We start from the raw sequence: 23,771 nt of genomic DNA, 5'->3' as shown, positions 1-23,771 counted from the left end.
GGGTTTGAAGAAGTGATGACTTCCACGATGAGAAGGGCTGTCCTAGGGATGCAGACCATCTGGAAGAACACTCTTTGCTTCCAGTTGAGGAACCAGGAGGACAATGGCAAATTTCCCGAGCGAGTTGCTTTCGTTCGGGAGGTTGTCTTAGGACTCCTGGCCCTCACCGTTGAGGATGTGGTCTGCATCCGATGCAGTGAACCATCGTTGTTCTTTGACCTCACGCTGCTGACTGAGGAGGAGTGCTGGAAGATTTTGAAGACGTGTAGGGAGAATGCCGATCATGCCACTTTGCGTCCCCACTTCACGGAACCACTTTGGAGGAACGATTGGAGGAACGATTGTGACGGTCCACGTCTTCGACCTCTTCATGTCAGCAGCAGCCGTGGAAACCTTTTTGAAGGAGTTTGTCAACATCACTGGAGGACACGAGATGTGCCATGGTGGCTTCTTGTTCTACCCCAAAGGCCTGAGAAGACCTCTCCAGGAGGTACACCAGCAGGTGCACAATCACTGGAGAACGACTACAGTGGGTTCTGCCACGAGACACATGGAGGACACACTGGAAGCAGCCCCAGTGAAGAGGACCTCAAAGTTGAAGGGATTTACTTGTGGATTCATCAAAGTCACTGCAGAAAAGTGACCTGGCCCAAAGAGAAGTGTTGTTGTTTTTGTGTGCTAGGTGAGAAAAACTGTTGGGTGTGGAACAGGTTGTGCGGTGTATAAGAACCGCAGGAGTAGAGTGTAACTGCTGAAACCATGCAAAAAACAAATGGGAATGTTGGAAAACAGGGCAAGAGAGGGGAAAAAGAACCCCCTCTTCTGCTTGGGAAAGGAATGCCTGGAGCTTAGTTCTGTTGGCTATTCTGAGTTTTATGCACCTACTCATGCGCTGTAAATTGCTGCATAAAGTGGAAAGAAACAAACTAGGTTTACTAAGAATCACACGTCTGTAACTATGTCTCTCTTTCTCCTAATGTAATGTACAAATTGAGCTGTACATCGCTTTGGAGAAAAGCATCTGTTAAATGAAATGTAAATGTAGTTAAGCAAAACCAATAGTGTGAAGGTAAACCATGTACGTAACCATTGAAATGTAAAAAAGATGGGGGGGCTGATTATGCGTTGTCCGTGCCCGGCAGAGTGTTGGTTATAAAAATGGAAACACCATTTCGGGAGACTCCCTGATCTCTGTCGGGGAGCGAGGGACTCTCCTTTCGGCCGAAGGAAAGGATCCCACAAGGGAGAAGTTTCTGCTGTCATTTATGGAGTTGCTTTGTGCAAAATTTCCACTACAGTAAAATACAACCAGAGAGTGCCTCCCCTTTTCTAGCACTGGTATTACACTAAAAAGCTATGGAAAGTTGTCTCCAAGTTTATTCTTCATAAAATGTGTAACTTAGGACTTTGCTTCCCTTTATGAATAAGAGCTGTTTGGATTCGCGGGTGTCGATAGAAGCAACATTATCAATGTAACAATTGCCTCAGTCAAATACGCACACGGTCACAGGTCAACAGTTTCTGGCAATATTGCCTTTTTCGACTGTGTTGCGCTGCACGCGCGCGACCCGTGACGCACCGTTTCCGGGTCGCGCGTCAGAACGGAGCGAGGCCGGAGGGCGTGGGCCGCGCGACGGGCGCCCCCTCGCGTCACGTGACCTCCGCCGCTGACAACACGCGGGTCACGTGAGGCGGCGTGCGACGGCGCCGTGCCGCGAGTCCGGCGCTGTCAACAGAGCGCGCGGCCGGGGCGGGGAAGATGGCGTGCTGCGGGAGCTGCGTGTGCTGCCCGTGCTGCTGCAGGGACGGCGAGAGCCGCACGCCGGAGGAGCTGGTACTGCGCCGGAGCCCCCGCGGGTTCCCGGCTGCTTGGTTTGAGCGCTAAAAAAATTAAAAAAAAAAAAAAAGAGAGAGAAAAACAGGCGTGTGAGGGTGGGAGCGCTAGCTTAGCTATGCTAATGGCTATATTGGCTGGGAAGCTCCACCCTTTGTGGCTGTTGGGGGGGCTGCGCGACAGTGAGTCAGTCAGTCAGTGTCTGTATCTGTGTCTGTGCCGGTATCATGAGTGTGTCGCTCCCGAGTGTTTTCAGGGCGCTTCTTTCTTAGCAGTGAGTCAGTGCAACGAGGCACTCCCGCTCGGTCGCTGAGCAAGAAGAAACTAAGCGGACGGGTGGCTTTTCTCATACACTCACTGACTGAGTCTTAAGATATAGCTGCTGCACCACCAGACTAGTGCCAGGCTGCCAGGGCGGGTCATGGAAGCAGGCGGAGTGAATGATCAGACAGCAAGTGATGATCAGTTATTTATCAGTGGATCATGATTGGTAAAAGGATCATTCGGTGATTTATCAGTGAACGATCATTCAGGAAAGGATCAATGGCGAGCGATCAATTATTTATTATTGGATCTTTATTAGTAAAGGATCTGTGAATAAGTAAGTGATGTACTGGCGAATTATCAAGAAAGAGTCTGTGAATGATCAGTGATTTATTAGCGAGTCAGGAAAGGGTCAATGAATGGGCAGTGATTTCTCAGTGAATTATGGGTAAAGGATCAGTGAGTGTGTGGAGGGAAAAAAATTTGGATCATTTCGCTCCATGTTCAACAGGGTGTAATCGCAGCGTGACAACCAGTGTAAAGCAGTACACAAAAACAATCTGCAAATTACTTAGGCGTGCAGTTTCTCGTCCTGTTTCTTCGCAAATAGCTTCTGCGGACACTGTCAGGGCGCACAACTGTCTCTCTGGGTCATCCTGACCTGTCAAACTTCTTTTTTTCGCAGCAGCAGTTACATTATGCAAGCTGTGCAATTACAGTATTAGACTCGGATTATATAGAATATACTTGTGAGAAATAGATATTTGCCAATTCTCTCATGATAGACATACTTCTCTCACAAGTGATCAGTTATTTATCGGTGGATAATTACTGGTAAAGGATCAGTGATTCATCAGTGAATGATCAGGAAAGGATCTGTGAATAAGTGATGTATCAGTGAATAATCGACAAAGAGTCTATGAATGATCAGTGGATTATTGGTAGAAGATCAGTGAACGATGAGTGATTTATCAGTGCATTATTGATTAAGAAGCAGTGAATGATTAGTGATTTATCAGTGGATGATCACAAAAGGATTATTAAAAAAAAAAGATTAGGAAATGATCACCAAACTATGAGTAAAGGATCAATAAATAATAATGTGATGAATCACTGATGGGGGCCGCGGTGGTGCCGTGGGTTTGGCCGGGGCCTTCTCTGTGTCGGGTCTGGGGGTTCGAATCCTGCTTGGGGTGCCTTGTGACGGACTGGCGTCCCGTCCTGGGTGTGTCCCCTCCTCTTCCGGCCCTGCGCCCTATGTTGCCGGGTTTGGCTCCGGTTCACGTGACCCCGCTTGGGATAAGCGGTTTCAGACAGTGTGTGTGTGTTTACTTGATTTCTTTAATGACATACAAAGCCATTACTGTAATATGGTAACTTTTTGCAAAAGCAATGCTTTGAAATCTAAAATATGCTCTTTCCCATTGACACTAATGCAGAAGACATTAAATAACCGTGTGAAACAAATATTTTTGTGAAACGTCTATGTGCCTAAAACTTTTGCACAGAACTCTGTAAATCATGTCTCTTTTTAAATGCACTTTTTTTTTTTTTTTTTTTTTTTTTAAAAAAGTTATTTTTCTTGTTATTCCAGACGATTCTTGGAGAAACACGTGAACCTGAGGATGAGATCCTTCCAAGGAAAGATTATGAGGTGGGAATCCTAGTAGGAAAAAGGCGCACGACAAGTACATTCAGCTGGATCCAGGGTGCATCTCGAATGAGTCGTCGCCACGTCGTTGAACCATTCAGAGTATTGTCACGTTTTAAGTATACACCGGTACTAACATAGTAACTTTGAGCTCTTTGTTTGACAGAGTTTGGATTATGACAGATGCATCAATGAGCCACACATCGAGGTTCTGGAGGGAATTGACAATAAGGTAAAAGTTCAGTTAAATTACTGCAAAATGTTGTGAAATGTTTACTGAGTTATTGCTGGGCACCAAATTTGTTTTTATTTTTAATTTTTTTTTATTTTACACAGCTGTTTGGCAGTTGTATCTGCATCAAGTCTGTGATGAAAATATTTTAAGCAGTGCAGGGTATTAAAGTGTTATTTTTTATGTATTTATTTTAAAATTTTCTGTAGCATTTTATTTTTTTTTTTTTAAACCTGATATTATTTCTTCCAAACACCAGAAAGCAAAAAAGTATGAAGCCATTAAGTGGATACTGGTGTTCGCCATCGGGGTTTCGACTGGAATGGTGAGTCACCGTGACGCATGCTCTGCCTAATGTTGATGATGACGACCACGATGACTGCATCCTTATAAAGCTTTATCTTCACAATTCTACGGAAGCGATAGCGGGCGACGGCTCCCAAAGAATCATCATTTCCACCGTTATCACTTTGACATTCAGGAAAACGCAGCGCACCGTTGTAATTTTTCAGGTCGGCCTTTTCGTGGACTTTTTCGTCCGACTCTTCAATCAGCTGAAGTTTAATGTGGTTGGAAAATGTATCCTTTAGAAATCACGAACTTATTTGCACAATGTTTGCTTTGGTCTCACGGTGTAAAACAGAGGTTCTTAACCTGGGGTCCACGGCTGTGGAGTACAGGCATTCTTTGTACGAAACAATCCCTAAATAAAAGTTGGAAATAAAATAAAAATGTGGGAATAAAATAAAAATGAGTAGTAATACTGTTACTGTTACCATCCATGATGTAATTCTTTGTGAAGGTAAACAAGTTTCGGTGCAGTATTTTCCCTGCATGGACATATTTCCAATTTTTTTAGGAGGGTCCTCAGTGTTCTTACCTTCTTAACGGTGGGGGGGCGCAGCGAGGCCTAGAGAACTTTAAGAACCTGTGAACTAAAGGCCAGTTAGACTTTTCCGGAAGGTGAAATGAACCTGTGATGCTGGAGAGTGAAAAGCGTCATTCCCTTGACGGGTTCCCCGAAGCGGTGGAGGAGTGCAGTGAGAAGGGATGCCTCGCTCTGTCCCTGCTGGAGCTGCTGGCCTTCAACATGACCTTCGTCTTCATCGCCAGCCTGTTGGTCCTGATTGAGGTGAAAAACATGGTTCTCATCTGAGCATGTCCTTTTTTGGTACGCTTTCAGCTGTGGTCTTCGCACGTGTGGCCTTTTTCTTGCTCTGCACTGATTCTTTACCAGGCCACCTTCTCCTGAAATAAAATGCTGATGGACATGTTCCTGTGCTTAGCCTTCTTTAGCATGACCTTACTATCTCTCTGTATGCGGGGAAATCCAAGGAAGAGCATTCAGCTTTCTTTTCGTGAGTTAGCGTGTTTCCCTGGTGCTCTTGTTTCCTCGCACGGTCCAAAGACATGTGTTTCAGGTGAATCACTGACTCTGAACCGCTCATAGTGGGCGTGTGTGAGCGATCGAGTGTGTTACTGCCTTGTGATGGACTGGCGCCCCGTCCAGGTTGTACCCTGCGCTTCCAGGGTAGACTCTGAGCCACAGGGGACAAGCAGTTGTTGAGAACTGATGGTCAAGGCAATCTGCTCGCTTGTCTCTTTTCCTCTAGCCTGTGGCCGGAGGCTCGGGTATCCCGGAGATCAAGAGTTACCTGAACGGGGTGAAGATTCCCGGCATCGTCCGCCTACGTACCTTTCTCTGCAAAGCCATCGGGGTTCTGTTCGCTGTGTCTGGAGGTACGGTGTCTGCCGTATTGAACACGGTAAAGACACGTTGCACACTGCAGATGTTTGGCCCAGATAAAGAGGGCCTGATGTCATTCTACCCTGGGTATTGAGCGCTGAACTCGTCCCCCCGACAGCTTATTGAATTTAATAGAGGGGTGTCGGCTGCCCCGGCTGGGAGCGAAGTGGACGATGTCATAATTAGAGCATTATGGTATAAACGGGGCTCTGATTGCGTTTATTGTTCCCAGGTCTCTTTGTGGGGAAGGAGGGACCGATGATACACAGCGGCGCCATTGTGGGAGCGGGTCTCCCTCAGGTACGCTGCGCCCCTGTACCCTCTCACTGCGACGTTGATGTTTCTCCGAAATACAGCACACCTCAATCTAACGCTCTTACTAGTCCTAACTCTTGATTTCTTGTTTCAGTTTCAGAGCATCACTTTTCGGAAAATCCATTTTAACTTCCCTTATTTCCGGAGTGACAGGTAAGCGCGTTTCCCACCTTCCTGCACACTTTATAGGCAATGTCAGATATGTATAAACAAGCAATATCATTTTTTGCATATATAATTTTTTTTTTATGAGAGTACACTGCTTAAAATACTAGTGGTTAAGAACTGAGATGTGATGAAAAGGCTGCAAACTACTCTCCTGGAGAGGAACCTGCTGTTAGGCCGTAGAGTGGAGTATTTACTGTGAATTGTTTCAGTGAAATACCCAGCATATGTTGTATATAATGTATGTAAAGCCATCAGATGTCCTCAGGAATGGGGTCTCCCTCTGTCTGCCTCAGGGACAAAAGGGACTTTGTGTCTGCGGGGGCAGCGGCGGGTGTGGCGGCGGCGTTTGGGGCACCCATCGGCGGGACGCTCTTCAGCCTGGAGGAGGGCTCCTCCTTCTGGAACCAGGCACTCACGTGGAAAGTGGTGAGTGAGCACTTTTTTTTTTTTTTTTTTTTTTTTTTTTCTTAAATTTTAACAATTTTTATCATTAGGAACAGAAACAGCGTTTCGGAGACAGTGTTGTCCAGCTTGGTCTGAATTGGAAATGGATTTACCTGTGGACAGCAGGTGGCGTAGCGGTTAGAGCATTCAAATTAGTACATTCTGGATTGGAGTCTCCATTCTTGCTGTAGTACCGTTGGTTATGGTAATCATCCTGAACTGAAAGAGTAAAAATTACCTTGTTGTATAAATGATGGGTACAGTCATAAAGACATACATACAGATACATAAATATTTACACTTATTCATTTATATGACACTCTTCTCCAGACCTGCTTACAACGTACACTGATTCACCCATTTATACAGCTGGGTCCTTGTGTAATTTAGTATCCAGTAAAAAGTACGCTGCTCAAGGGCACTAAAGCAGTTGATGGGATTCAAACTTGCAACCTTCAGATCTGAAGGCAGCAGCTCTAACCGCTGCAATGTCGGCTGCCCCTAAGTAACTAGATACATAAAAACATACAAAGAGAGATTATTAAAAACCATAATGATCCCAAACGAAATTGCTCGTATTTCTAAGTATTTTTTTGTACATCGCATGTCAGTTTGGATAAATAATATGACATAAAAATGACATTTTTAGTACTGGAGTTGAGCCACTGTTTTGCTTGAGGGCGAGGGAACGGTCTCTGTAGCCAGTGGAGTGTGATGTCGGCAGTGGGGTGACCGCGGACGCAGCAGGGAGCCCAAGGCACTCGTTGACTCGGGGTTGCATGTTGTTAAATGTGCTCTTGCATCAGTTGGGTATGAATAAGTAATCAAATCAATAAATAATTAAGTGCTCTTCTGTCTCTGGACATGAGACTTTGAGCTGCTGTTGTTTCCTCCGTGGTGCCTGGTGAAATGTGACGATGTCACTTTAAAAATGCTGATAGCTGATGACTCCTCCCTCTGACTCCTCCCACTCCAGCTCTTCTGCTCCATGTCGGCCACCTTCACCCTGAACTTCTTCCGTTCGGGCATCAACTTCAACAAGTGGGGGTCCTTCCAGCTGCCGGGGCTGCTCAACTTCGGCGAGTTCAAGGTGCGGCCCGCTACGTGACGTACCATGTTTTGTACCGTGGAGCAGGGCTGAGGGATCCCTGCCAGCTGTGTCATCGGTTCCTTTTCATCACATCTCCTCCTAATTGGTTAATCAACCGAACCATAAACAGCCACTTTTCCAACATTAAAAAAACTAACATTCAGAGGTTACGAGCAGGAAGTGACCTTATGGGCCACCAGGTGGCGGAGTGGTTATTTATGGCACCTCTGGACTCAAAAGACCCAGGCTTGACTACTAGCTCCTGCTGTTGTACCTTTTAGAAAGGTACTTACCCTGAATTGCTCCAGTAAAAGTTACCCACCTGCATAAATAGGTGAATAATTGTAAGTAGCTTAATTTTGAGTAGATATGAAGAAAAGCATCAAAAGCTGAATGAATAAATTTGTACTGTAAATGTAAATTTCCATATTTAAGTTGGCATGCTAACACACGTATAATAATTGAGGCTGCAAGAGACGACATTCAGCAAGTTATAATTTTTCACTTTCCACTAAATTTTCACATTTCGTGTTGACTGCTCACGTTCTACAGTAATTGACTTTTCACGATAATTTACTTTTAATGTTTCAAATTGACTTTTCACTTTAATTGAATTGTCACATTTTATCTTAACTGGGTTTGCACGTTTCATGTTAATTGAATGTTTTAATTGACTGTCGTGTCCCCCCATGGGACTTGAACCTGTAGCTATAAATTCCCAAATCGAGGTCCTTAGCCGCAGTCTTTTACAACACTCTCCAGTGCTCGAACGGGGACAAGAACTGCCACCTGTGGACAGCAGTGGACCTGGCCTTCTTCGTGGCCATGGGTTTTGTGGGCGGCCTCCTGGGGGCGCTCTTCAACTGCTTGAACAAGAGGCTGTCCAAGTACCGCATGAGGAACGTGCACCCCAAGGCCAAGTTCATGAGGTAGCCGAAGAAAGTCCGAAATACAGCGGAAAGATTTCTTCACCCGTTTCATTTTACATGGGTTAATATTTGCCAGCATGAAGTCATAAACGTGTACTTTTACTCTTGAGTTTTATTTACTTTCCGCTTGACTGCAGCTGTTTTCTTCTGCTTTTTTGGGAAAGGCGTTTAATTGAAAAATGTATGCGGTTAAAATTTATAGTCAGCCCGCAATCGTTACGTAAAAGCTTTGAAAATTAACAGCGCGCTTCACGTTTTGTTTTCCACTCGTTAATGGTAAATCATTTCCTTTTTGCTCAGCTGCTGGCCGCTGGTTTGAAATGAGCTGGGAAACAGTGCTTCTTGCCCCTTGTGATCCTTGTGTCAGGGTGCTGGAAAGCTTGCTGGTTTCCATGGTGACCACGGTGGTGATATTCGTGGCTTCCATGACGCTGGGGGAGTGCCGCGACCTGTCCTCGCCGACCTCCAACAACACCACGAGCACACAGGTGACCGCGCCGACGCTTTCGACCGAATTGTCTCAGGTGGACCTCAGATCAGTGGAAAAATGGAATTGAGACTTAAAAAAACAAACTTTATAAATGCTGTATTATATATTTCCTTATTTCTTGTCCACGCTGGGTTTGTGCTTCTCACAGTGATTTATATGGCAGGGTTGTTTTTACTGTATCAATCGTGGTTTAGTGCCTTGATCAAAGCTCCAGCAGCAGGAGGGTGATTTGAACCAGGGACTTTTGGATTGCAAGGTGGGGACTCTTACCACTACGCCCCCCAGCTGCTGCTTTCACGGCATAGTCATTATATCATTTTGTACCCCACTACACTGACTGATTCAATAAGAAAGTGTAATGCGAAAGTTTTCAAGTCTGATGCAAAAGTTGTTTCAAATTTAAATAATTATTTCTCATCTAATCGCTGTTTTATGTACAGCATAATGTAAAAATATATTAATCACACACACACACACACACACACACACATTTTCAGAACCGCTTGTCCCTTACGGGGTCGCAGGGAACCGGAGCCTAACCCGGTAACACAGGGCGTAAGGCCGGAGGGGGAGGGGACACACCCAGGACGGGACGCCAGTCCGTCGCAAGGCACCCCAAGCGGGACTCGAACCCCAGACCCACCCGAGAGCAGGACCCGGTCCAACCCACTGCGCCACCGCGCCCCCTATATATTAATCAATAGGTGTGAAGTTGGTGACCAGTCAATAAGCTGAATGTCCAGGCTTTTTTTTTAAATGGTGGCGATTAATATATGTGGCTAAATATATAGTAGTATATTTCCTTCAATGTTTTATTTGATACAGCTTATTGATGGACTGAAATAGTAAACTTACAGTATATTGTTTACATATTTATAGGTATCTGGCAATGAGATGGTGAACTCCACTATAAAGCAGTTCTTCTGTCCTAACAAGACCTACAACGACATGGCGACGCTTTTCTTCAACCCCCAGGAAGTGGCCATAAACCAGCTCTTCCACCAGGACGGTGCGTGCGTGTGTGCATGTGCGTGTGTGTGTGCACGCGTCTCTCTCACGCACACAAGCATTGCATTTTTTTTTTTTTTTTAAAGTACCTGCTGTACACATTTTTTTAAAATTATTTTAGGTTTGCTTTAGTGTCTGAAAATTTGAATCACAAATTCGAGTGCTGTGTTTGCAGGCACCTTCAGCCCGGTGACTCTGACCATCTTCTTCACGCTCTACTTCCTGCTCGCCTGCTGGACGTACGGGGTGTCTGTGCCCAGCGGCCTCTTCGTACCTTCGCTCCTGTGCGGCGCCGCCTTCGGGCGTCTGGTCGCCAACGTGCTCAAGATGTAAATTTGGTGTTTCGGGCTGTTAAAACAGACACACACACTGTACTTACTAGGTTAGATGTCTGCCTTGGTTGCACAGCACATCGCATGATGGGACAGCACACGTCATGAAAGCCATGACCTGTGGCTTTTACCTACTTTTTACTCTACAGCTGAAGCTTGCTCACTTCACCCATGTTCTCTCGTGAATTTTTATCACTGTTACTTTCCAGTCTGTACACTATTTTTTCTTTTTTTCCCCCCGTTTTACTCCTCCGCGCTACATGTACAATATTATTTTTCATTTTTAAGCATGTTTATTATATTTTATTTGCTATTATTGTTTTCTGTATTAAAGTAGTGTATCCCCTGAGGGTTATATATCACACCAGAAAATGTGATATAACTATAATAACAATAATCTAAATTATTATTTTTTGAGTCCTGATATTTGAAAAGGTGAGTTTCCTGGTGCTTCTGAAACAAAAAGGCAAAAGACAATAGATGCCAAAATGAAAGCGCAAATAATATTGCAGCATGAAAATATTATAATACAGCACTGTGCTGTGTTGATATTATAATAATTCTCTATTTATGTTTTTTTTTAATATGAACAGTGTGTGATGTGACTGAAAAAGTATAACCGCCCTTTCAGACAATGTAGCCTTCATACATGATGATTGTTTCATATTCTCATAGTTCATATAATAATGAAATTTTCGAGACTGATTTTTTTTCTGTAGCTTATTTGTATGAGAAATGCCGTGTCCCTCAGAGCCGCTCAATCATTTCCAGCATTCAGTAAGGGTATCAAACCCATCTTTTTCAGACCCGCTTCTCTCCTCATCTCCTGACAGCTCCATAAATGAGTCAAACACCATCTGTTATAATTATCTGTATTTATTATTTGAATTTTGCTTACCAGCAACATGGTGTCGGACACACAAGCAGCGCGTAGATAATCCTGTGTCCTCGTGTGAAGCGGTTTGTCTCTTGATGACACACTTTAGTTTACTCTGAGATGTGCTTCACTTTGGAGAAAAGCATCTGCTAAATGAAAACATGTAAATGTCATATGTTCAGAAGTGGCCCTGGGTTCTAGTTTACCACCTGCAGGTCAGTTTTTCCACCCTCTACTGTATTTACCAGCCAATTAGACTTATTGCTCAGTGTTATTCTTACACCTATTCACCACAGTGTACTATGTTGTGACCCACTGTGCACGTCTCTCACCGTGCTTTTTGTCCCTGTGCCCCAGAAACATCGGGATGGACATATACTCAGGGACGTTTGCTCTAATTGGAGCCGCCGCCTTCCTCGGGGGTGTGGTCCGCATGACCATCAGCCTCACCGTCATCCTCATCGAGTCGACCAATGAAATCACGTACGGGCTGCCCATCATGGTAACACTCATGGTAAGAGAGCTGTCAGACCTCGGTATGATCCACCGTAGGTCAACAGCTGGGAGCGAGTTGTATTAGGAGATTAAATTTAACAACAGAGTGTGGAACTTTACTAGTTTTAACCCTTCTATAAGCATAAATTAGACATTATGTCTAAAACATGGTAAAAGTTGCATTATTCCCATTTGACTTTAAATCAGAAGATGCACAATTTTAAAAAAATTACACAATTACACATGTAACTGAAATTTTATTGTCAGCTTTTTTATTTCATTTTATGTTCAGTTTTGTCACATTAGTTTGTACTTTATGTCTGTTTTTTGAAAAATATTCCACCTTCTTGAAATGAACTAATTTTGGCACCGGGTTCCAAGCACCGGATATTCCAGTGCATTTTAGGATCTGATGCTTTCTAGAATGTTCTGGTGCCTTCTAGAATCTTCCAATGGCTGTGAAGTACCACACTTAAGCTGACACTTCAGGAGAACTTGTCCTATTTTTGTATTCAGTAAACTTTTAACTCATTATAATCTACGCTAAAATCGACATAACTAAGAGCTTTGAAAAATTTTATTGTTTTGTGTAACTGGTGCTAAAGTTTATCAAAAATTTAGTTACGCTCTGATTTACGTTTTTCTACTGTTGCGAAATGTCATTTTCACAAAAAAAAATGTTTCGGCACAACTTTAAAATCTAGTTCTGCGCCTTGTGCTTTCATACATATTGAGATGAGTAGAGCTTGACACTGAGCCGTGTAGCTTGCTGTGATGAATTTCTGCGTGTGTGTGTGTGTGTATGTGTTTAGGTGGCCAAGTGGACCGGGGACTTCTTCAACAAGGGCATCTATGACATTCACATCAAGCTGCGAGGCGTGCCCCTGCTTGAGTGGGAGACGGAGGTGGAGATGGACAAGTGAGAAGACGCCCCACCGCGTTCACCTGGGTTGTGTTCCCGTTCCCGACTTCGGGGGATGACTCTGTCCTTTGTCTCTTCCAGGCTGACGGCCAGCGATATCATGGAGCCCAACTTGACCTACGTGTACCCCCACACCCGCATCCAGTCGCTGGTGAGCATCCTGAGGACCACCGTGCACCACGCCTTCCCGGTGGTCACAGAGAACCGCGACAATGAGAAGGAGTTCATGAAGGGCAACATCCTCATCAGCAACAACATCCGGTTCAAGGTAGTACCGCACTCCTCCACTGGGTGGCACGACGGTGCTGTTTTCTCTGCCTTTAACTTACATTCTGGCACAGACGTGGCGAACAGACTAACTTTTTCACGTATGCGGGCGTTTCTACGTGTGCGTGGGAGGGGTCTGCATTAACGGGGTCGTACCCGAACCTTCCAGAAAAGCAGCGTGTTGACCCGGGCCGGGGAGCAGCGGCGCCGCTGCCAGTCTATGAAGTCGTATCCGTCCAGCGAGCTGCGCAACGTCTGTGACGAGCAGTTGGGGGGGCAGCCTGCCGGGGACAACCAGGACATCCTGGAGCAGATGCTGGAGAGAAGGTAACGGGTCCAGGGTTCACAAGTCAGGCCTCACTTCGCACCGGTTGAGCGTTTTTCTTAAGCACACTGTGAAAATACCTGCTTAGTACCACAGGTTCCCAGCCTTTGCTCCAGTGTAGAGGAATGCACTCCCTCTGTCCCTCAGAGTGGCTGAATCCTTTCAAAAGAGGGTCTCTATTCATCTCAGTCAGACCTACTTCCCTCCCAAGCTCCTGAAAATTACATCCAACGCCATCTATTTGCTGTGTAAATGTTGCTTTTATAGGTGACTAGTTGAGGGATGTGAACCAGCAGTGTGGTGGTGTCAGACAGACAAAGCTGTGCTTTGAGAATCCTGTGTCTGTATATGATTGCTGTGAGAACATATGGGCTGTAACTCTGGGTGGAGCTGTACACAGAGCTGCTGTGCTTTCAGACACACGCCGTACCCCAGCCTGTACCCAGTGGAGTCACCCAGCGAGGACTGGACGATGGAGGAGCGCTTCCGACCTCTGACCTTCCACGGCCTGGTCCTGAGGTCACAGTTGGTCACCCTGCTGATCCGTGGCGTGTGCTATGCCGAGAACCAGTCGGTTGGTGTCTCGCTGTGCTGCATGCTAGTGCTGACCGCCATCGCTTTGCTCTGTGTTTGTTTACAATCACATCATGTTCTTATTGTACTTATTTATTGTATTCTCTTGATAAAAATACAGTTTCTTTAGCCAATTAGCAGCAGATATCGGCTAAAAGGTCTTGAATTTCTGACAGTGGTCACACGAAGCAATAGAATTGTCGTCATTCTGCAGTGGGACCATTAGGGGGCGACAGTATTTAAAAAAAAAAAAAAAAGAAAAAACGGTAGATCGCTGACCCTCGCCGCTCCATGTACCGTTCTCAGAGTGCATCTCAGCCGCGGCTGTCGTACGCCGAGATGACTGAGGACTATCCCCGCTTTCCGGACATTCACGACCTGGACCTGACGCTGCTGAGCCCCCGCATGATCGTCGTAAGTCTCGGCCAATCGCACGGCAGCACTGCTCTTAGAAGTGCGGATACGGCGCATTCGAAGAGGTGTGACCACAGTTCTTGTGTTGCAGGACGTGACCCCTTACATGAACCCGTCTCCCTACACCGTGTCCCCAAATACACACGTGTCCCAGGTGTTCAACCTGTTTAGGACCATGGGGCTCAGACACCTCCCGGTGGTCAACGCGGTCGGAGAGGTACTGGAGACAGTCAAGTCTGTGTGTCTTTCACATTGTGGGGTGTGTGTGGGGTCACAGGTTCCATTCCCACCTCGGGCTGCAATACCCTTGACGAAGGTACTTACCCTAAATTGTTCCGGTTACATTACTTAGCTTTGTAAATGGGTGTGTAAATGTAACCTTAACATTGTAAGTCGCTTTGGAGAAAAGCGTCCGCTGGATGAACGAATGTGATGTAAATGTAATAATCACCAGAGGTGTGTGTATGTGTGTGTGTCTTTCAGATCGTGGGGATAATCACCAGGCACAATCTGACCCACGAGTTCCTGGTGGCGAAGCTCAGGCAGCACTACATCACCATGTAGAGGGGGGCGCCGTCACATATGGGAGTGCTCCTCGTCCGGAGCGGGGGGGGGCGCGACCGAGGAGGAGGGGGGGAGTCGGACCTCCTTCTTCTTCCAGAACCTCGGTCATTCCCACTGCGAGTCCAACCCCCTGACGCTCCAGGACGGTACCGACCACTCGGCGCGTCGTCATGGCGATTTCCTCGGCAAGAGAGCCAGACTGATGTTATGTGTAACTTTCACTTTTGCTGGTTTTAAACTGTGTCCCAGACTCGGCCCCCCAACTAGGAGCCCTGAAACGCGAGCGGCGTCCCGCCTCGTACCCGTGTCCGCCGTCCAGTCTGCTTCACCATCACCGTGCTTCCATCGGGCGCTTTTACCGCGCGCTTCCGTTTCTTTCTCTATTCCTCTTATTGATGTTTGCACTCAAGCTATTTTAACAAGCAACTTGTCTCACCACGGTTTATTAATGACCTTTTTTTTCCTGCAAATATTACTAGACACTTTTTAGGACCACAGAGAGAGCAGTCAGAAGCAACAAAGACATGGGCATTACGCTTAGTGATGGCCAGCGTGTTTTTTCATTTACAGGGAATTATAGCCCTCATTATTATTGTCATTTATTATTATTATTATTATTATTTATAATAATTTAGCTGTTTGACTAACTCCTTTGTGCAGCGCAACATACAGGGATAGATAGACCCAGATACCCCTTAGAAGATGTAGAATATTGGTCATATTTAATTTTTAACATATTAGCGTTTAATTAATGTTCAGGGAAGAGATGCGCAGACGCAGCTGTCAATGTTCCGCTGCTTTTCCGCCGAAATAATTCTGCTTTCTCTGCGCGTCATGAGTTTTCTGATCAGCGCCGCTGGCGATGTCGCTCACTTGACACCCCCCTCCGCGAGGTGGACGGGCGACGCGTGCGGTAATGCAGGAGGAGAGATTATTCTAGATCATTCTAACCAATTGCACTGTACAGACGGCACATGTTTAAAGATCAAACATTCCTCTTCATGTAGTTGTGGTGTTTTAACATATACATATTATTTAATGTAATTGTATTTGTAATTTTACTTTTATTTTATTCTTTCACTTTGTGTTATTATATACTGTGAAGTGCTTTAAATTAACCTTTGTAAGAATAGTCGTTGAAGTTAAAACGGTGGGTGAGTGAAGGAGCTGGAGCCAAATTACAAATTCCATTTTTTATTTTTTTATTTTTAGGAGAGAGGTGCTGATTAGGTCAATGATGGTCAGAATTCCTTTTTTACAGATTTATATAAAATCTGTGTTTAAAGAAGAGAAGTGAGCATTTTGCCAAACAATATTGCGAAACACAAGTTGTTGTTCATTCTTCCATCCATTCACCCTTGATAACCTATAGGTCGGAGCAGGGACCTGGTGGTCAGGAGCCTATCCCGGAAGCACAGGGCGTGATGCAGGGTACACCCTGGACGAGACACCAGTCCGTAACACGCGGTCGCTGAAACACGCAGCGTATTGTGCCTTTATTGCAGTACCGTAGTACAGCCCATGTACATGAGCCCGAATGGCATCCAGACTCTGAATTGTATGAACTGGTCTGCGTTTTGGAACTGGTGTAGCTCCGCCCCTCTGTTTGCCTCTTTCATTCGCTGACGATGTGTGTGATGTACTGCTGTACCGGTCTGCTAAAAACATGGTACCTGTTCCACAGCGGCCCTGTGAGGGTTACAGAGCACATTTAATGCCATGGACCCCCCCACCCCCCTCAGAGGAAGCCAGGCCCTGAGCCCATTTACTCCATTTGATAACGGTATCTTTGCCAATGATTGTAGGAAAGGCCAAGTTAACGCGGTGTCCAATTTTTATTAAAGAGTAATTTATCATGCTCTGCGATAGTCCTGGGGATACTGCGGTCAGCAGCCTTTGGGTCTCTCCTTATCCAGTTCCTTAACCGTTTTACTGTCCGCTGCCGCTCCTTTTTTGTGCTAATCTCAACGGCCTTGTCCTCCCAAGTCACCAGTGTCCCATCCCCAGGTCCCTAATGAACGGCGCCATCCACCCCCACCCTGGTGGACCATGCCGCTGTGCCTCAGTTCTCCTGCGGTCCAACTTAACCGACCAAACCCAGACAAACTCCACTCTGTATGAGGTTGATTGCAGTTTGCATCGTTACATCAATACCGTTCTTAAGTGGCGCGATACGCTGAACCTCACAGACACAGCGGTCCTTGACGACCAGGGTTCATAACCGCCGTCAGACCGGAATCACGCTTTGCTGAGTCATACGGACCGTCTCGAGATCTGCCATACAGATGACTGACACATAGTTAATTTTTTTTTTTTTGTTCTGTTTATTCATCCTCTGACCGGAGGAGAATGGGGTTTGCGCTGAGGTTTTTGAACATGGTCCTGGAAGCCCTTTTGTACACTGCTTTTTACTCCGCACGAGCTCTTCGTGAGGCCCCAGTCGGGTGTCGACAGGGTTCGAAGCACACCGTGCCGTTTCTCCGTGATTCATGAGAAGAGCTCCTACGGAGTGGGCTGTTTGTACTGAGGATAAAAGATGAACGTGACCACTTTGTTTACCTGTCCCCTTTTCAAAGAGTAAAACCCAGTTAAACATTTACACACGATTAACGACGTCAGTAATAACAAAGTGTTTCTGGCTTCGGTAAAATCTTCATCTAAAATGATCGTAGAGCCTGGAATTGAACACCTATTATTAAGCGTTATTTAATAATTTAAAATGGACCGAATAAACCTAAGGGAACATATTTTACTTTATTTGCTGCTGAGATGAATTTTCCACATCTTTCTAAAAGAGTAAATCCCAGCTAAACAGTTATACACGATTGACGTTATTAATGAAGTTTTTCCGGTTTTGGAAAAATCTTGATCTGAAGCGATTGTTGAAGCTTAAGTTGAACACTAATCATTAACTATTATTTAACAATTTAAAATGGACCGAATAAACCTAAGGGAACATATATGTTATTTGACGCTGAGATGAATTTTCTGCATCTTTCTGAAAGTATAAATTCCGGTTAACTATTTACACATATAATGATGTCATTAATAAGTGTTTTTAGCTTTGGAAAAATCTCGATTTAAAGGGATCGTTGAACCTTAAATTGAATTTTAATTATTAATTATCATTTAAGGACTTGAAATGAACCAACTCGGCCTAAGGGAACATATTTTACTTTCCGAGATGAAGTGTGTTTTTTCATCCTTGTTGTGAAACAGGCCAGTCGAGGCAGATTAATTTGAGCTTCCTGGGTGTGAAAAATGACGTTGAGAGGCGGCGATGTCAGCGATGGCGGTGAAACCTACGTTGACAACTGTGTGACAGATGAGTGACAGGGCGCCACCTGGACGTGGCATGTAATTAATCCTGTCTGTCGGATGGCATCAGCGCCAAGTGCAGGTAGTGTGGTACAGCAGGGCGGCCTTTTACACGCCTTTTATTTTAGGACTTTAATTATCGTTAATAATATATGGCACGTGACGTTACGCTGTCCCGCTTGGGTCCGTTCGCAGGTTGACGACAACACGCCAAAAAGTTCCAGTTCCAGGAATCCCGGGATTTTTAGATCATACAAATAATTTATTCAGGATCAGAAATAATAAGAAAAAAACGGAAGTGTCGATGTATGTCGAAAAATTGTTGCTAGGTAACCATAGTGTCAGGGAGGTGTGTGGCAGGTCTACAAAAGGAGATGATTTGCGTGAATGAGTGTGTGTCCCTGTCGCGGGATTCCAGACAAGCAGTGATCGACGACACGGGAGCTCATATGGAAAATTTGCTTTTCGCTGTTTTATTACTAAGTGATCAGTAACACGGTGTTTTTTTTTTGGGATTGCACTTTCGGTTCTCCTTCGTCCTCCTTCGTTTTCCTTCAGCTCACAATAAATTTAGCTGCGTTTTACAGAATTGGGAGAAACTAGCAGTCAGTCAGTTGATTTAAAATTGACATACAGTCAATCAGTTTCTACTGAATTTCAGTGAAATTCCTCCCTTATTATTAGAAAAATATGTTTTCTAAGGTAGCACACATTTATGCTGATAAATTAATTTTTTGTTTTATTTTTATTTTAAATGTGTTTTTTTTTTTTATGTCACCGTCTATTGGAGTACTTGCCTCTCTTATGATTACGAATGATCCCCACGTGTAGTTGGATTTTACATGTCAGGTGTGGACCTTTCCATTCCATAAAGTTGATGTGTTGTTGATGAAATATTGCCAACATTTATGTATTTCTTATTTTTAAGACTTCAAAAAATGTCCCAAAGTGGGACACCAGTGTTTTACTTCCTTTGATCGACAGTTTTTTTTTGTTTAAGTTTAAATACTTTGCTTTATGTAGCTATGCTCACTTAGGCTTCACAAGAAAACTGCTGAAATAATGAATAGTAGGTAAATTTATCTGACCTTGATCTCGATTAGAAACCCATAGATCGTATTTATCTACTCTGTCTTCACCACTGTGCTCGCAGTATTGGGGTAGAAACATGATACAGGGTGGAATCTCTGTATTAAGGACTTCAAACAGGTCAAAATAACAAAGTTGTACTTTAATGTGAATATTGGAGAAAATTAACTGGAAAAAAGTCCTAAAATGAGGTGGTTATTAAAATGCTCTGTAGTTTTCCACAACCAATGTCTTCAAGTCACTTGACAATAATTTGAAAGGCAAAATTACACTTTGTTCTGTAACTTGATACCAGGATTATCAGTGTAAACCCCCCCCCCCCCCCCCAACCCCCCTGCCCAAAGTAAGAGCTTTTATTTAAATTGTATTAAATGCTGTTATTGTGTAGAACAACTCATTTTGTACCTTGGTTTCCCATATGAGCATTTTTTTTTTTTTTTGTTTTGTTTTGTCTAAATTTGCTACAATGCATTTAACTATTAAAAAGTGCAAATAAAACGGAAGAAAACATTAACAAGTTTGGAGCCACCTTTGCCCTCATTTAACTACCTGTGTCCGAATCCTTATTTGTGTTCTAATAACTCTTGATGGATTCAATTGTTCTTCTAAAAACCAAAGAGACTAAGTTCATGGGGAAAAAATCGAAAAACCGACAACAGCTTCAAAAAATTAATTTTATTAATCCCGTTGATGGTTTTTCAGAATTGTCCTCGGGTTTTAGTCCTGTATCTCTACGGTGGTCGGAATATACTAACCACGTTGGAACGGAGGCTTTGGGACCAAGTGGTGTTTACATTTGTCATTTTTGTCCTTATACACGGCATTTGAAATGTGCTTAACTGAGGGAAGCATATCGTTTCAACTGTGCAACATACCGTTTTATTATATATAACATATATGCATATATAGCTGGTAAATAAACAGAAAATCTGAAAGTGGGATCAGCTAATAATAATATAAAATATTGAAATGTAGAATGTAGGTGTCCTTACACATCTATAGCATTTCCTTGCCTGTGTGTGTGTTTGTGTTTGAGTGGGTGGCAGGCCCAGCAGAGGCTCCCTGCGACGGGAAGTGAGAGCGGGAGCGAGCGACCTGACAGTCTCTCCAAGAAGAGCCCTGCCATTGTTCCCTGTTCTCTAATTAGAGGCGGCGGAGGCCGCTCGCACCCCAGCCGTCACGCATCGACCGCCTTATCAATATGGAAAGCGGAACGCCGGGCGTAATTCGAGGCGCTGATGTGAGTGACGGTTCGACCATTGAACACAGAGGCTTCTGTACAATAAAGCGGCTTTTAATGTAAATGTTACTTAATCCAAGTGGGGGGGGAGGAAAAAAAGGGTTTTGCAAATGATGAATATCTACAGAGTCCGAATAATAGAAGTAATTTCAATAGACGACGCAACGTCCCGGTGGACAGACAGCGAGGGGAAGGACGCTCTTATCTAATGGGGTCTTTTCGGATAATGTGTCAGCGGCTTCCTAATGTTTCGAGCAGGTGATGACAGTCCTGTTAATGAGGCCCCTCGGCCGACTCCCGGCGCGGCGCTTCCGGTGCGGGATGAGCGCAGGTGAGACAATGGAGCGCAAACATCACACCGTCGCTCCATAACCAAGGCACACTATGCAAATGTCAGGTGGTAAAACTAAACGAGTGACTACAATACACCTCTGTTTAAACAAAAAAAAAAAAAAACACTTTAAAGTGTAATTAATGCTAAAGGATTCAAATGAATAACATGTATAGTTACATACGTTCTCAATGTACTTTTAAATTCAGGCTTATATACAATTTCCAGAATACAAAAGGGGGGGGGGACTTTAAGAACGATGCTGCTGCTTGGTGTTCGGCGGTAGATGCCAAACAGCAGCCAAGTGTACTAAACATCATGAGCTAATTTTTATTCCAAAATATGTTGACTTATGTGAAGTGCGCAGATGTTATCAAAATGTCTTGCCGCTCCGGTGTTTCTAACCTGGAAAAAAAGGAAGAAATTAGAAAAGTAAAAAACTTGTATGGTTGCTGTTGTTAACCTGACACTTTCAACAGTGATGATTTTTATCCGCATTTCCATCTTTATATAGTATGATTTCATACTGTATCATTTCCAGGATAAGGTCTTTGGTCCAGGATTCGAACCAAAAGCCTTCTGACTGCAAGGCACCAGCCCTGACCCCCTACGCTGCTCAGTACCCCTATAGGTAGCTATAGTTATATTTACATACTCATAGAGGGTGTCTAAGAGTGTACAAAGTTTCATGAACACAAATTGTTCTTATACACTTTGCGGCAGTGTAAAGGGCGGTACGGTGGTACGGCGTGTGTTGGTGCTGCCTCAGAGCACCTGCGTTATGTGGGAGGATGTGGGTTCGAGCCGCACTCGGTCTGTGTGGAGTTTGCATGTTCTCCCCGTGTCTGTGTGGGTTTCCTCTGGGTGCTCTGGTTTCCTCTCACACTCCAAAGACATGCTGTTTGGGTTCCCCCATAGTGTGTGAGTGAGAGAGAGAGAGTGTGTCCCACTGATGTATGGATGAGTGACCCAGTGTAAATAGTGTATCTAGCAGTGTAAGTCACCTTGCCGAATAATGTGTGTGAGCTGATGACACTACATAGAGCTCACTGGAAGTCGCTTTGGAGAAAAGTGTCTGGTAAATGTGAAAAGGAAGGGTTTTACCACAGGTGATGTGAAATGCTCACCGGTACAGGAACCTCCGCCAAGTTATGGTTTTATAAAGTGTGTGTGCATTCATTTGGAAACTCTTTGACATTTGAAATGTTCTGCAGCGACCGGTACCCTGAAGAACGACGCGGAATCGCATGTGTCGGGAGTCCCGTTCCGTACCTCTCTTGGGCCCACAGCCCAGGCCGCTGGAGGTTCCGATCCGGTCGATTCTGGCCCCGAAGCAGCCGGACAGCGACTTGCTGCGCGCCGACACCAGCAGGTCCTGGAGCCGGTTCTTCTGGGCTCGGTAGCCGTCCTGGGGGTCCCTGCTCGGGGGATCTCTGTCCTGGGGGTCCCTGCCCGGGGTTTCCCTGTCCCAGTCCGGGCTGGACAGGCTCTGGTCCGCCTCCTGCCGGCCGTCCTCGTAGTCCAGCAGGCCGTCGGAGGGCTCGTCGGCCGCCAGCGTCTCCTCGAACTGCTCCAGCAGACTCTGCGCACAGATGCGCGTTCGCGTCAGCGCGTTCCCCACGCCCGGAGCCCCCGATTCCCGATTTTAACTCCAGCTGTGCTCTTTGAAAAAGCAAATCCCTCTGCATCTTCCCCGATTTTCCCCCCACCTCCACCCCCACCCAAAGTGAAAGTTTTCCAACACTGTTGCAGAAACGCAGCGCGGCAACGAAGAAGTTAATTGGAACCGATCGATCTAATCGATCCCGTTCGCTCTGTCTCTCCTCCCCATTTTCACCCCTGCTGTCTGTCCTCCTCAACCACATTCCTTTAACTACACGAAGGAGTGGAGAAACAATGAACCTTTCATCACTTCTCACTGGCAATGCGCTCCTGGGATACCTGAGACATCATCACACATCTTCTCCTTTTTTGTTCTACTTTCAAAGCAAGGTCCATTATTATTATTATTATTATTAATAATCATAATCTGCTTTTTTCTAAATACAGAAGAGATGGTCCGGGTTCTAAGATGCTAAGATGGGTTGCGATGTGCTTCGTAAAGCGGCCTTGCTTCTTCCATGGTAAAATACTGTAAAACGCACTTAATGTGGACTCGCGTGGAAATTCAGTGATCAGAGTGAAAAGCCCGCAGCCACACTTGTCAGCTTTGTCCTTGAGCTACTTTAAATTGTGCTGGGCCAGATGTCGAAGGTACTTGGGCTGATGGAACGCTAGAAATATAAAAATGCGCAAAATGCTCTCCGAATCCACACCCCGTGACCCTTCGAGCAAAGTGAAGCTCTGTGGAGGTGGGCAGAGTGGGACGGTGAAAAGTGAGAAGCGCATCACCTTCCCTTCTTCTAATGCACCTTTCATAATCGTACGGGACGCTCTTTGTAAATAATTTCATGCAATTGCATAAAACCCCTTATTTTGTCTGTTTATTCCAAGCCGCAGTACGTCCCTCTGCGGCCGTAGCGATAAATCTGCAGGGTTAAAGTGTCTCGAAGGTCACAAATAGGCAGCAAAGTGTTTGCGAAATTACCAGATTACCAGGGACCATCTGGATAGTTATATTTGTCATGCAGCCGATCCGATACGCAGTCAGAAAGTGAAGCTGCCTCAGCAGCGCCCGTCAACGAATGTTCTCCAACCTAGAGCTGGTCAACACCAAGGCAAAGTGCTCCTACCTTCAGCTTGGCCAGGTCGTTCGCTGAGTAGGACCTGCCCAGAACGTGTGCCGTCACCAGCACCCGTTGACAAAGCAGGACCAGAAGTGCAGAGAAGACGACTATCCGCATCGTGCCCGG

General features: G+C 45.1%; 2 protein-coding genes across 3 annotated transcripts; one reads left to right on the top strand and one right to left on the bottom strand.

Moving 5' to 3' along the window:
* The first annotated feature begins 1,736 nt into the window (after positions 1 to 1,736).
* On the top strand, positions 1,737 to 19,672 carry clcn6 (chloride channel 6). Of its 2 annotated transcripts, XM_029249413.1 has the most exons (23): positions 1,737 to 1,834; positions 3,693 to 3,752; positions 3,916 to 3,981; positions 4,241 to 4,306; positions 4,494 to 4,560; positions 5,007 to 5,113; positions 5,595 to 5,721; positions 5,961 to 6,028; positions 6,138 to 6,196; positions 6,505 to 6,637; positions 7,632 to 7,745; positions 8,508 to 8,674; positions 9,042 to 9,162; positions 10,044 to 10,173; positions 10,348 to 10,501; positions 11,739 to 11,895; positions 12,689 to 12,795; positions 12,880 to 13,066; positions 13,235 to 13,392; positions 13,808 to 13,964; positions 14,270 to 14,377; positions 14,469 to 14,594; positions 14,861 to 19,672. In XM_029249413.1, the coding sequence occupies exons 1-23, from the start codon at positions 1,760 to 1,762 to the stop codon at positions 14,939 to 14,941; spliced, it is 2,595 nt and encodes an 864-aa protein (XP_029105246.1). In that variant the 5' UTR covers positions 1,737 to 1,759; the 3' UTR covers positions 14,942 to 19,672. The 2 variants fall into 2 exon arrangements, with proteins under 2 accessions (XP_029105246.1, XP_018592120.2); XM_018736604.2 differs by lacking the exons at positions 1,737 to 1,834; positions 3,693 to 3,752; positions 3,916 to 3,981 and having other exon boundaries at positions 4,402 to 4,560.
* A 1,647-nt stretch (positions 19,673 to 21,319) lies between these two features.
* On the bottom strand, positions 21,320 to 23,762 carry nppa (natriuretic peptide A). Its single transcript, XM_029247034.1, has 3 exons — positions 23,652 to 23,762; positions 22,192 to 22,501; positions 21,320 to 21,324 (listed from the first exon to the last, which is right to left on the bottom strand). Exons 1-3 carry the CDS (start codon positions 23,760 to 23,762, stop codon positions 21,320 to 21,322), a joined length of 426 nt encoding a protein of 141 aa, XP_029102867.1.
* Between the last annotated feature and the right edge of the window lie 9 nt (positions 23,763 to 23,771).

This window comes from Scleropages formosus, chromosome 2 (genome assembly GCF_900964775.1).
Source record: "Scleropages formosus chromosome 2, fSclFor1.1, whole genome shotgun sequence".
Classification (NCBI taxonomy): domain Eukaryota; kingdom Metazoa; phylum Chordata; class Actinopteri; order Osteoglossiformes; family Osteoglossidae; genus Scleropages; species Scleropages formosus.
Note: the sequence above shows the minus strand (reverse complement) of the source record. Positions and strands in the feature narration are given on the sequence as shown.

Excerpts from the sequence above, each read along its gene's own strand:
- clcn6 (XM_029249413.1), top strand. The coding sequence starts at position 1,760 with ATGGCGTGCTGCGGGAGCTGCGTGTGCTGCCCGTGCTGCTGCAGGGAC. Across the intron at positions 6,197-6,504 it reads CCTTATTTCCGGAGTGACAG|GGACAAAAGGGACTTTGTGT; the intron begins GTAAGCGCGTTT and ends TGTCTGCCTCAG. Across the intron at positions 6,638-7,631 it reads AGGCACTCACGTGGAAAGTG|CTCTTCTGCTCCATGTCGGC; the intron begins GTGAGTGAGCAC and ends CTCCCACTCCAG.
- nppa (XM_029247034.1), bottom strand. The coding sequence starts at position 23,762 with ATGCGGATAGTCGTCTTCTCTGCACTTCTGGTCCTGCTTTGTCAACGG. Across the intron at positions 22,502-23,651 it reads ACGACCTGGCCAAGCTGAAG|AGTCTGCTGGAGCAGTTCGA; the intron begins GTAGGAGCACTT and ends ATCTGTGCGCAG.